Source organism: Carassius auratus, unplaced genomic scaffold (genome assembly GCF_003368295.1).
Source record: "Carassius auratus strain Wakin unplaced genomic scaffold, ASM336829v1 scaf_tig00017027, whole genome shotgun sequence".
Classification (NCBI taxonomy): Eukaryota; Metazoa; Chordata; class Actinopteri; order Cypriniformes; family Cyprinidae; genus Carassius; species Carassius auratus.
The window spans coordinates 46,496-60,841 of NW_020524731.1; the positions used below are offsets into that span (position 1 = coordinate 46,496).

At 35.4% G+C, this 14,346-nt stretch overlaps 1 protein-coding gene and 1 long non-coding RNA gene across 2 annotated transcripts in view; one reads left to right on the forward strand and one right to left on the reverse strand.

The window, feature by feature from the left end:
- The window catches only part of LOC113075408 (serine/threonine-protein kinase NLK-like), a 50,303-nt gene extending 45,008 nt beyond the window's left edge, over positions 1 to 5,295 (reverse strand). The window contains exon 1 of the mRNA XM_026248126.1: positions 5,105 to 5,295. Coding sequence (XP_026103911.1) covers positions 5,105 to 5,280 — 176 coding nt within the window. The 5' untranslated portion in view covers positions 5,281 to 5,295. The remainder of the gene's footprint in view (positions 1 to 5,104) is intronic.
- A 6,724-nt stretch (positions 5,296 to 12,019) lies between these two features.
- LOC113075409 (uncharacterized) lies at positions 12,020 to 14,265 on the forward strand. Its single transcript, XR_003280929.1, has 3 exons — positions 12,020 to 12,991; positions 13,240 to 13,295; positions 13,541 to 14,265. It is a non-coding gene; the product is annotated as an uncharacterized LOC113075409 (long non-coding RNA).
- Positions 14,266 to 14,346: the final 81 nt, after the last annotated feature.

Sequence of the window (14,346 nt, forward strand, 5' to 3'; positions counted from 1 at the left end):
TTCCACCAGCGCTCAGAACAAGGAGCAAGTGTCAAACTTTACCCTCCTCACACTGCAACTTAACAACTTTAGCTTCTATAAATAAAGCTCATTCTGATTCTGTTTCTGATTCTGCTTCTTCTACTGAAAACGGAGGTAAAACATCCTTTTAGCCCCAAATGTGAGCAAATAAAGACCTGCCTCTATCTACTGTATCTATCTATCTATCAAAAAAAAAGCAGAAACGTCTATGTTGGACAGATAGAGGAACTAGGGATGTCTTGGAACCTCATCATTAGAAATTCACATAACTGCATGTCCAATAACCATACAATGAATTGAAGAATAGCTTAAAATAGCTTTAGAGGAAGTACGGCATGTCACATTGACACTTGCTACCCAATTACACACAATCTGAATATCCTAGCATCTTTCTATAATGCCAGCCTTTCAAATGTCAGTTTGACTCTAAGAGAAAGAGAAACAGACCTGCTGCAGATCTGAATGAGCCGAGGACCCACACACAGATGTGTGATAACCAGATCGCACACACATCAGTGCATCTGTCCCACAATCCTTGTTATTTAGGGGTTTTAGAATGCAGCTTTTGGCTTTGACAAATCATTCGCTGGCTGGCAGTAGATTTAGGTCAATGGCCTAGTTATTTGGGAAATTAAAAGTGTTAGAGAGACATAACGATTCGAGCACGCCCAATAGAAGAGAGAGAGGGGAAAGAAGAACAGAAGAAAAAAAAAACATTTAGTCGTGCTCACAGACTCACTTTCTCAAATCTAATCTGCCCATAAATCAGATTAAAGAGGTAATTTAGGTGGCAGATACAGAATATTAAAAAGAAGCGAGTCACATCAAAGCAATGAGAAATGAGAAGATGGGATTATTGAAGAGTTATTTATTCTCTCTCACAGGCTTCTCAAACAGACTCGAATCAAATGTTCTAGAAATAAGCATCAATTATTTGTGGGTAACAGTTTTCAATCTAACGTCCTAATTTGGTTGATTTAATTTACTTTACAGTAGAGAAAGAGGAAAATATGACACGTTGCAGGCTGGATTCAAGCCTGCTTTTCTAACATGAGCACTACGGCTTAACGTGCCTGCAAAAACATGTTGCCTAACCGCTAAAAAAACTAAAACAAACAAAAATAAAAACACTGACACAAAATATACTTTCAGTACATTTACGCATTTCAACCTCAAATAACCACAACGCGACAAAATGTCTAGTGGGATGTGTTCTGATTAACCATGTCTGTCTTGCGAGGAACTGGTGGTTTGTGATGCCATCGGTCTAGAGACTTTTTTTACATCTAAAATATGAGTAATTTAAAGCAGATGCTTTCACCCAAAGAGATTTGAAGTACTTTTGTTTTACTTGTAGTCCCCATCGCATTTCCACAGCTGTCTGTCCATGAAAAAACTTCCTCATAATCAAACATGGGGTACTGTTATTATGTTTACAGTGAAGTACAATACAGTTGAAGATATCACAAAATAATTCCAATCAAATGCATCCCACTACTCAAAAAAAAGGGTGTTAAATGATTGGATCAGTGCATTAGGTATAAATACAGCATAATAAACCTGCCACTGTACATTATGCTTTTAATACTAATCATAACACAATATTGACAAGAAAACCAGACAACCGCTTATGGTTTTAGGTGGATAACTGTTGTAGGTTTAATAAGACAATCAAACATGAACAAAGCTAGGCCTAAAAAAAAAAAAAAAGAAACTGCAGAGCTAATTCTAATTACAGACCTGCTTCCCAGTCAATCTGAGCATCAAATCAGCAATGTGTTATAGCAAATAATCATGCAGTGGAGACTACAGCAGTTATTTAGGTAGTTTTGTTCTACATTTGATTGCTTTTGTTCTGTTTTCTTTTTAATTCCTGAATTTTACATGATATTGCTATCAGACACATGAAAAAAGCACTTTTGACTTGATTTTAGGGATGGGCATGATTAATCGACGATCGATAATTGATCGTTAAGATTTTCCTCGATCATGTTAATTTGTTATCGATTAATCTAAAGCATTTTTTTTAATCTAATGCAGGTTGCGTTGCGTAGTGCGAGTCTTCAAGCAATTAAATGAATTTCACTGTGTGGCAGCAATTAAATATTTTACCACCATGGGGCAATATTTGACACCCTACTCGGTTATCTGTGATCTTCCGTTTTGATTTCAAAGAATAATCATGAAGATGTCACGGCGAAGTGTGGCGTGGGGCCATTTTGATTTAAAAAGCGAACTAGTTAACTGCAAACATTGCGATACCGTGTTTAAGTACAACACGGCCACGGCTCAAATGATGTACCTGTGCATCCCGGCAAATTTTCATGAGGCTCTGTCTACAGTCTTTGTCTCCGCTGGTCGTCATGTACAAACATTTCATTAAAATGAACCGTAACTCCGTGAATACTCAACGAAGAGACATGAGAGAGATATCTATAGAAAGCCTGGAATGTCTACTTTTAAACTAAACAAGTGCTTCCGAAAAACAAATATTCTGAGATAAAGTAATCCATATGAAAACAACGCAATGTCTGTTTTTCATATCTTCCTTCATTATATTTAATGTGACCACGCCCCCGCGCTGAACGCGCTATTCAGATTCAAACTGAAGCGCGCGCTTGAATACGCCCACACAGAAGAAAAGGCAGCGAGACTGTTCTTCAAGTTTTTATTTTATTTTACTGTTTGCTTCGCGATGAGAGGACTAAGACATAATTCACCCCAAAAAGATGTGATGTGGTTGATGATTTGAGAAATGGATTTCCTCAGAAAAAAGAATGAAGCACTTTATTCAGACTCAAAACGCATATATGCGTTAATCGACTCGAAAGGGTTAAGAACGCCTGCTAGCAGCTGCAGGTTCCGCTGCTTTAGAGCACTGCATATGCACGCGGATATATGTTCGGTTTGCCTGAACGTAGTTTAACTGTCTGCCACAAGTTGATCTTGTAATAAAGGTCTCACCGAGGAAAAACACGCTGTATTTTTGTATTCATTGCATTTTTTTATTATAAAAATTAAATAATTATAAAAATATTAATGATTAATCGATAGTCGATCGTTAATTCTCCCGACGATCGACTAAGAAAATTTAATCGAATGCCCATCCCTACTTGATTTGCATCTATTTTCTAAATGAATGTGCTTTTCTTTATTTATTTGATATTTACATTTACATTTACATTTCTAAATGTAAAAAAAATACATTTCTAAATGTAAAAAAAAAAATAATAATAATAATAATACATCGCATAAATATAAATTTTTCCATATATGTCCATATTTTAATGTATATTGCATAAAAATTTAAACTATGTTATTATCTAGTTAAAACACATCTCAGTCTAATAATACAGTAAAGTTTGTATTATCTACATGTGGCAGCTCTGAGTTCTCCTGGCCTGTGCATCACTGATGTGTTAGTGTACTGTGTGCGTGACAGAAGCCTGTGGGGCAACGAGAAGCACCCAGCCTCTGATTCATCTTTACTCTGTTGTTCCAGAGGCCCGTTCAGCCAGTATAAAGAGAGATTGCACACAACTACAGAATGGTATTAGAGCTGTAAATGTTACAGAAACAATCCTCCTTCCTTTATTGCTCAAATGAAAAAAGGAGGAATAGAATAAAACATAAAAAGGGGAAAAAAGGCAGAGGGAATTAATGAAAGAAAGAAAAATAAGATAGTTTGCAACCTGCAATCAGCTAAATGAAACCACAGAATTTGTCCTTTAAAACACCAAAGGGAAGCAGTGAAATGGTGAAGAAGAGTCTGTACACTATTCTCAAAGAAAAACCGGCTTAAAAATGCTTCTTGTGAATCATTTTGGTTCTCTTGGAATATATTTTCAGTTAATTGTGGGATAAACGTCTGGAAATAATTAAAGTATTAAACCATGCTAAATGACTGTTTAAGTTAATCAACATATGGTGTTTTCAGGTTTATATTTGTATAAGCTACAAACATGAGTGCATCTGAGATGGCAGAAGTACAGAATGTGAGGAATACAAAAATGCCCTTTCTGAAAACACGTTAACAGTGTCATTTTATAAACTGGCAGAGAAAAAATTTATTTAGCTCATATGCCCTTTTGAAACAATTAATCATAATTCAATTATGCAAAATTGAGTTTCAACTGAGTCAATATATTAGTTCAACTGTGACTATGAAAATGTTATCTGAAAAAATGGAAGATAACAGATGAAGGCAAATAATTTTGGGATTTGCTTAAGATTCTATTTAGCAGTGTTATTAAATGATTAGGGCTTTCTTTATGAATTTTCATCATCTTTACAGTCTTCAGTGTCACATGATCCTTCAGAAATTATTCTAATGTGCTGATTTGCTGCTAAAGAAACATTCATCATTTATTTTAAAAACAGATTTAACATGATAAATGTCTTTATTGTCACTTTTGATCAATTTAATGCATCCTTGATGAATAAAAGTATTATTTTTAAATCATATTTTTGAACAGTTTATATATATAAAATATACTACAATTCATCTTGTTTCAAACTCTTACGACTTTATTTAAATGCAAAATGCAAGATAGTAGCATTTAATAAATGAATGAGTGCTGTTTAACCAAAAAAATAATAATAAATAATAATTTTGGGATTTGCTCAAGATTTTTTATTTATTAAAGCAGTTATTAAATGATTAGTGCTTTGTTTTAGTTAACTTTAAGTGAGCATTAGATGATGGCAAAGTAATCAAAACATTAAAATATAAGAAGCAATCCATGCATAATTAAGTCAATATACAGTATATCCAATATTGGGTGAAACTAATTTTCAGATGCTAATATATATTTTAATAAATAAAATAAATGATATAATAATCAGCCAGTAACCAATATGCTACCAATATATTTTGCATCCCAAATTGGCATATCACTAATGTAACAATATTCAATGTTAAATCAGTAAAATGAAGAACATTATTGATTCCTCTTCTGGTTATTCTTCTATGTTTTCATTTTGAATGCTAAATGAAAACAAAGATACAGAACACACAAAACACACCCAGACAGACAAACACACACTGTCTCACACACACACACACACACACACACACACACACACGACAGTGGCACTGTCAGAATCGATCAGACGGAGACGGTGGAGGCCCAAGGGGAAGATGGCAGATAATGGATTATAGTGCAACTCTTTTGTGCTCCCTCCGGTTTGGCAACTGAAAAAAAGCGGAGGACAATGGGAGGGCTCGGTGCCATTGGAAAATTTAGGGGAAGTATTCATTTGGGGGGGGGGGGCATTAACGGTAAGGGAAACATGAAAGTGCTTCTCTAATCCATACTCAGTGTTATTTGTTTTGTTCCTTCCAACCAGAATCAAATATTTTATTTCATCTCCCTTCAAAGCACCCCAGAGGATGAGAAAACAAAGCTCGTGTGGAGGGAGGCAGAGTGAGTGAGCATATGCACAGTGACTCTCTGAGGACGTTAAATACAAAGTGCTACATTTGAGGCTCTTTCTCTGCTCCCTGTAGTGTGACTGCTGCTGTTTTACATAGAACGACTTAACCACCTTTCATTCATCTCTCAAAGCTGGTAATATGCTGAGGCTGAGATTATAGCATGTGCTGTATGCTACAGCACAACAAAATAGCAAAATATAAGTATGAAATAAAGTTTTCCCATCATGCAATCTTATTTTGCTCATAAACCTTAGTCAGAATTGATGCAATATTTAGTTTCACATGAAAAGTGCATCGAGGCACAAACGGGCAATTCAAACTTTTTTCCTCAGAATTGCATGATAAACTCAATATTGTGAGATATATAATCCAGTTCTGGGTGAAAAAAAAAAAAAAGACTTTTCTCAGAATTGCAAGTTTACATCACACAATTCTGACTCAACTCGCAAAGGCAAGTTATAAAGTCAGAACAGCAAGATATAAAATGCCAATTCTGACTTTTTTCCTAAGAATTGTGAGATTATATCTCGAAAGAAGAAATCATTTTGAGATGTGAACTCGTGATTACAAGAAAAAAAGTCACAATTTTGAGATAAAAGTCGCCTTTTAACTTTTTCTTTTTAGGTGGAAACGGGGTTCCATGCTCTTCTCCCCAAGACTGCATTAAAAAAACAAGAAAGCAGTAATATTGTGAAATACGCTCACAATAAAAAAAAAAGGAAAAAAATTTATAAATAAATAAAGTGTCATTTATTCATGCGATGGCAAAGCAGAATTTTCAGCATCATTACTTCAGTCTTCCGTGTCACATGATCCTTCAGAAATCATTCTAATATGCTGATTAGCTGCTCAAGAAACATTATTTCAATGCAATACAAATGCAGACTTCTTCAATACAATGAAAATACAATTTAAAAAGGCAACTTTTTTTTCCTGAACCAAATCTGTCATATGGCTTCAAAAGTCTAGTGCACAAGTCAATTGCCATTTGAAGAGTTTTCATCCTTTTTTAATGGAAGAAAAACAGCGGCACGAACATTGTGCCATACATCTCCTTTTGTGCTCCACAGAAGAAAGTCAGATGGAATGATAAAAGAGAGTACATGAGAGAAGTATATGATGACAGATTTTCATTTTTAGGTGAATTATTACTTATAACGGACTCATAAATGGCCTGTCATAATAATGGACTTATTATTCTATTTTTATCATCAGAACTGTTCTCCAGCAATCTAGACCTTTCCTACAGTCAGCCGGAAGCTTGAAACCTCCATGAGCCCATTAGTGGAACTAGACGGATTTTGAATTACAGGCCCCTCTGGCTGTACTACATATACACAGTGTTCCTGTGTGTGTGTGTGTGCCGATGAACGTCCAAGGGGCCACGGTCAAGCTGTAGTAACCAGGGGCTCTGCTGTGGGACTCGCATGCCTACGATGGGCTGGACACCATGCCAGGCCAAGGGCAAGTCCTGCATGTGCCCCTCCAGCCGCACATTCCACACCACCCTGCCCCCAACCACATGCCATCCTCCAGCCCCTCTCAACCCCTCAGGTAAACCCATTCAAATAGGATCAGAGAGATGAACATATGGCAGCCTAACAACAGCGGTGATTTGGAGAGGATTTTCAGGTTGAAAGAAGGTGGGGGTGGGGGGGGGCAAGCACAGGTTACACTACAGAGAGAAGTACAAAATGTCACTTACAGTGTTCATTTAATTAAGATGAACCTTAAATAGACACATTTTGATTATATTGGATTGAAATAAAATGAATCTTTAAGCTTTGTAAACAAATATACATATAAAAAAATCTATTTAAAATAGGGTACTGCATTTTTTGGAGTCCCTTTAATACTATTACTAATTATAATAATACATGAATAATATAAATTATATTTAAAATGAAAACAACAAAAGGGCATTATTATTAAGCAATAAAATATATTTATATTATTCTTATTATTTAACAATATAATAATAATAATAACAAATTAAATATAGAAATAACTTACAATAAAAATGTGTTATTAATAATAATAATAATAATAATAATAATAACAACAACAAGTGATATATTGTTAATAATAATAATACATATTTTAATATCTAATTACCTAAATGTTCAATATTTTTTGTTTTAATCTGTTCTTAATAATAATAATAATAATAATAATTTATTTTTATTATTATTATTTTGTTGATATTGGTCAATGCTACTACTACTAATAAAATTACAATAATTATTTGTATTTATATTTAACGTAGTAATAATAATAATGATAATGTATGTTTTTAAATTATTAATATTATTATCAATAATAATAATACAGGATTCAAGATTCAAAATGTATAATTTATATGTATAATAATACATATTAATTATAAATCACAAATAATTGCAAAAGGTCTGGCGTGCAACTAAGCAGTTAACACACCAAGGCTATACCAAATTGCCAACAGAGCTTTGGAGAGAAAAGGGACAGCATACATGAACCAGGCACAGTCTGCAGTGCTGGAACATTTTAGTGCATCATGGGAAAAGGAGAGACAGCAAAAGCAAAAAGACTACAAGATGAGTTATCATTGGAGGCTGATTGTGGCTTGTTTGGCTTTGAAACTGCATGGTTAATTTCCTCACGGAGGCCCCAAGCACTTGTTAGACCCATTGCCAGCGAAAACTTGGGCTCAGCTACTAGATCTGCCCAGGCTCTGGAGCGTGTGTGTGTTTGCGTGTGAATGACGATGAAGGAGAATGTGTTGAACACTGATAACAGTGGCAGTGCGAGCACAGGGTTACGCCCCAAGGTGGAGTGGCCGGACACTTTAGCTCGCTCACACTCTTTCACGCTTGCAGTTGCAATATCGAGGGTCACTTCACAGAAAACTAGACTTTAAATGCTTAGCATTCTAGACAGGCTTCACAAAACTCTTATGGTCTTACGGATGTGGTTAAGGGTGGGTGGAGTAACCAAAATCTTATTTCACGATGAAAAAGTTTATTTTATGACAGTAATAGTACACCACTATTAAAAAAGTTTGGGATCACTAAGATTTTTTTTTAAAGAAATGAATACATTTATTCAGCAAGGATGCATTTTACTGATCAAAAGTAATGAAATTTATAATACTACAAAATATTTCCATTTCAAATATTGTCAAAGAATCGTGAAAAAAGGCATCCCTTTGGCCACAAAAATTTTAAGCAGCGCAACTGTTTTCAACACTTGTAATATAAAAAAAGTAAATAAAAGGCAGACATTAAAACTCAACATGATTTTGTCTAAATAAATTAATTAAAAAAAAAATCTAATTAATGGTTTTAAAGGCTTCAAATTCTGCAAATTTAGGCCTCAATTTGTTATTTTTGAATTTTGCATCGTAACTTAATACTAGTGTATTCATACAACCCAATTAAAAACATATTACTCAAACCAGCAAAAAAGAAAATGTGTTTTAAAATAATTCTCATTTTAAATTCCGATTTAAAAATCCAACTCATTTACATACCTTGGCAACCATAACCAACAGAAACTGTTTTTTTTGTTTCTCTATCATTATATGTAAATAACTTGAAGCAGGCCTTGGCACTGACAGCAGCAAAAATACTGCGGTAAACGTGGTAGAGCAGAGCCTTTACCTGCATTACATACCAGTCTTAGATGTGGTATAATTATGCAGTGAAGTGTGGAAATGAGGTTTTGGTTAATGTAATTTCAGTCCGGATAACAATACACTCAATCACCCTTTGAAGCCACTTAGGAAGGCCAAAAACCTGCTTTAGATAAATGGATGCTATTATCCAGGGAGCTCTCCTATTGAGGACGGTTCCAGTAATGGCAGATGCCGCTGCCACTTCCTCCCGCATCAGCCAAGAACCAATCGTGCTCAGTCCAGCTAGGCGTAGCTGGAGAAAAACTGGAGCTCCTAATCAAACTGTACGCTGACAGGGCCAAAAACAGGGTGGTGTTTGTTGTGCTGAGGAAATGGTTGACGAGATAATTACGCCAAAACAGCCACTACCACCCATCCATTCCCCAACTTCCTACAGTCCATCATCACTCCCAATCAGCAATCACACTTCCGGATATTCTCTATTGCTTCAACCCCAAAGCATCTCTGCTAGCAGGACTCCAGAACAAGCGGGAGGATCACGAAACAATGTTGGTGATGCCCTGAGGACAGTCATGCCTGAGCGGCCCACTGCACACAGCGTGGGGGCATTCCTGGCCTCTCGCCACCACACTGACTGACTCAAGCCTGAGTCAAGCAATCGTTTGCCTGTGCTTCATGTCGTGAGTCCAGTTCAGAGTAGCAAGCTAAAGCTAGTTTACAGGTCTGTCACCTGAAACCTCTTGAGGATGACCCTCATGTATATCATGCGTGAATTCCTGTGGCTCAGTGGTAGAGTATTGTGTTAGCAGTGCGAAAGGTTGTGGGTTCAACTCCTAGGGAACATGCTGGTAAAAAAAAGTACAGCCTGAATGTTGCTTTGGATAAAAGTGTCTGCTAAATGCCATGTAAGTTAGAAGCATGTATCACTGTGATACTAGCTTTTTTTTTTTTTTTTTTACTTTACAATTTGTTGTGTTTTTGTCATTTTTATTCATTTATGCCTACAAAATGTACTATATAGACTAGAGCTGGGACAAACGATTATTTTTTAAACGGTTAATCTAGCGATTATTTTTCGATGCATCGATTAATCTAACGATTAATTTTTTCAGACCGATTCGATTTCGATTATATCCCCATTAATTGGCTACTGACAATTTATACATGTTGATTTACATATCTGAAAAAGGTCACCCAAAATACTTGTTTAGAGCAATTGAAAGAATACAGTAACCAATGTAAACTTGAGGGCTTTAAGCTAATACAGAGAGTGCTTTTCCAAAAAAAAATAAAATAAAATTAACAGTGGGAGCCAGCAGCCTGTCATGGGAAAAAATATATCCGAATGCTCCACGTGAAACTTTGGCGTTCCGCCCTTTTTCTATCGTGTCTAATGATTTTGATTAATATGCACGAGGGAGAGAGAGAGAGTAAGAAGCGCTCGTGTTGTTTGAAGACTGTGAGTCTGCGCGCGCAGCCGGGCTCTCTTTCGTACGCGCCCTGTTAGGCACCACTCACCGATCAAATAAGGCTTTGACAGCCACCAAAATAAAGATCAATGCAGAAAAACCCCTGGATTGGTTATATAACGTTGGACAGAATGTTGATCCGGCCATCGCGTATATTCAGCGCACATAAGGTAAACGTTTTGCAAACGTTTTTTAGAGAAATAAAAACAGGTCGACGAATCGATGCGCATATTTTGCGTCAACGTATTTTTTGCGTCAACGTCATCGAAGACCTCGATGCGTTGTCCCAGCCATAATATAGACATAAAAATCTATATAAAGCATATTTTATTCATTTTTATTTCAGTTTAGTTTAGTTTGTTACTAAAAGAAAATGAGAAATGATGACTTGGCAACTAGCTGGAAATATTTTTAATATTTTTAAATATTTAAAAAGTTTAATATTACATTTATACAGAAGTATAGAATGTTTTTATTTATCTTAATGTTTAAATAATGAAATGTAATTTTTTTACTGTAATTTTACAGTTACACTATATATATATATATATATATTTATATATTTATATTTACTTATATATTTATATATATATTTTTATGAAATACTCCTTTCATTTACAACAATATTAGAATTACACAATTTCTTGTTTTTTTTTTCTCATTTTTAATATTACAATAATAATATTGTATGTTGAAATAGATTTATTTTCTTACTTAAGTGAATTTTTATACCCCCCCCCCCCAAACCCCACCACCCAAATCATTCAACCCATAATTTGTTATAGCTTTCTGTTATATTCATGCACTCCCTAACAAAATCATCCAAATCATTCTAGAATGCTTAATTATGTCCAGATACAGCTATTTAATTAATTTGGTGAGAATTCATGCAATGTTTCATATTGCAATATGTATCACATAAAAAAAGACACAGTGTTTGTCTTGTATTTCCCGTACCGTGCAGCCTTACTGTCTAGAATTTTACATTCCTTTCAAACCAAAAATGCACATTCAAGGCGCTCATTTGAATTTCGAAGGGTACAAAAACAGGGCTGGTTTTGCTAAGGGTGTGTTTCACAAGTCTGTTTTGAATGGATGGCAAACAAACCAGTCAGATGGCCAGAGATATATTCAAATTCCTTGTTTTAAAGACATCCTGTCAGTGGATATTGTTTCTATTCAAATCTGACCAAGGGAGATCCAAACCACATCTATAACATTCGTCTATAGTATGCTTCAGAGGAATCCAGGTACCTTTTAGGCAGAATTGAGAGCGGGCAGCTAATAGGACAGCTATAAATTAAGCACAAGGATTGTCAGGGGTGTCAGGGCTCTAAATGGAATGGTTCAGTCTGAGCAGAGGGCTTTTAATTAACAGTTCTGCCTTCTGAGGAAGAGATGGTCGTCACAGTATTAAGCCAAAGCAGTCAGACCTCTGTTCCAAAACAGACACAATACACACCACCATCCCGTCTGAAAGTCTCATGCGTTTCCCCTGTTGTGACTAAAGGACACTCTCCATCAGCACTCAACATCATAACAAACACTCACACTTTAATGAGCACAGAGTAACCAAAAATGAGTCGTGAGTCACATTTCACCCCAAGATCAAAAGAAATTATAAATGCAATATGCATGAGGAAAATGAAGTCAGTTTTGGACTGAATTTGAAGTGTACTTTAATTTTATGCACTGACAAGATTTTCATGATGATACACTAGTATTAAAATACTATACATTTATAACTCACCCCAATGTAACATTTAATTTTCATTTGCAAATTAGCAAAAATCGTTCTTGAATCGAATCAAAAACCTATGAATCGTGAAATGAATCAATTCACTGTCTACCCAAAGTTCACAGCACTACTCAAAAAATAGATATTTAAACTGAAGAGTACATTTCCAGTTAAAGTCAAATTGTATCCATACATGATGGCAGAATTTTTCAGAATTAAATAACTTAATACAACTGTCTTAAAGGAATAGTTTACACATACATGCAAACTTTCTGAAAATGTTCTCATCCCCAGGTTATCCAAGGTTATGCGGTGAATGGGTGCCATCAGAATTAGAGTCCAATCAGCTGACAAAAACAACAATAATCCACAATATAACTTTGATACCAACCTAACTTTAGAGCTTTAGTATTTAGAATAACCATATGAATGAATATTTGTCTTTTTAACTGAACTTAAGACTGGCGATGATGCTTGAAATATTGTTTGTCATGCATTTCTAAAAAGGAAAATATAAACTCTAATAACCCAAGTTTGGGTTGAAAATTGGTCTTGATCATAACACAGTGGCGCTGGGTTGGAAATGCGGACGTGAAGGAGTGCACGCACGTCACAATAAACTTGGGCATCTCCATTCCAGACGCAGTTTTCGCCTCTGATGTCATAAATGGAGAAGTGGAGGTCTTAATGGCCTCTTTTACTGAACGGAAGAGGTACTTTTAATATAACGTCCGTGAGGGTCTTATGTCATATTTACATAAGAATTTACAATATCTGCACTTTTTGAGGTGTTATTAGACAGTTATGGTTACAGTAACACACATGTTAATTTGTGCCTTATTTTTCGTGTTTAAACTGAATGTACGTTAGTTTCCTAAAGGACACAGCATTATGTAATAAAGACTAGCATAATTATTTCGAGGCTGTTGAAGGGGTAATTGTAAAAAGTAATGTTTTGCAGAAGCCTGCTTTTGTGAGGAGGAGGCGGTTTTCTCAGCTTCTTCAGAAGAGAGGACGGTAAAACTTCATAATTCCATCATCATTTTTTTTTTTACGAAGACTAAAATAATGTCTGTTTTTGTAGATGTTGAAAACCAGAGACAAGATAACTTAATTCTTTTGAGACTGATGTGAATTATTTTTAGAAAATGTATGTTTCTGTTGTGTCCTGCCTGTTAACTTCACATTTTAATTAATGCTACAACAGTATGATTACATGTTCATGTTTTATTTAAACTATTGATGTCCCTTTTTCTTTGAAGAACTCAGACTAACTTTGGAGCTAAGGACACAGAAGCCTGCTTGTGTGAGGAGGAGGAGATTTTCTCAGCTTCTTCGGAAGAGAGGGAAAGACAGTTTAAGGTAATTGAACTTCATAATTTCATGTTATCATTTTTTTTTTTTTTTTATGAGAAGTTAAAATGCCTTGACAAAATATTCACTTCACAAGGTGTTATTTGAAGGACTGTTGACGTGCGAATTACATGTGGATTACTGTGATGTTTTGATGAACTCTAATTCTAACGGCACCCATTGACCACAGAGAATCCACTGATGGGCAAGTGATGCAGTACTAAATTTCTCCAAATCTTTTCTGATGAAGAAAGAAATGCATAAGGGTTAGTAAATGTTCAGCAAAATGCCATACTATTCCTTTAAAACATTTTATGTAAAATGCATTTCTATCGAATTTGGGGTGAAATATGAAATATGTCTATTTGTGACATTCACTCAAACATCAAGGAAAGCATACAGATGTTGACTCATTCTCAGCAGTGCTGTCAAAATGACTACACAAGTGCAGCCCAGAATAGGCTGACAGAGGCAGGTGAGTGAAGGGTTAATGTACACACACTCCTGCACGCTTTCACCCCCAACACTTCAAAGGTAAGTCATTTCTCTGCTCGGTCTCTGCATCTGCCAAACCCAGAGCCTCTTAAGAGCTGCTTTTGACTGTTGTGGTTGTAAAAAAAAATAAAAACCAACTTGTCCTGTCTGTGAGCCTTCAAGTTCAGGGTATAAAAGCTCCAGGCCGCCTGCCATTATAATATGCCTAAACACACACACA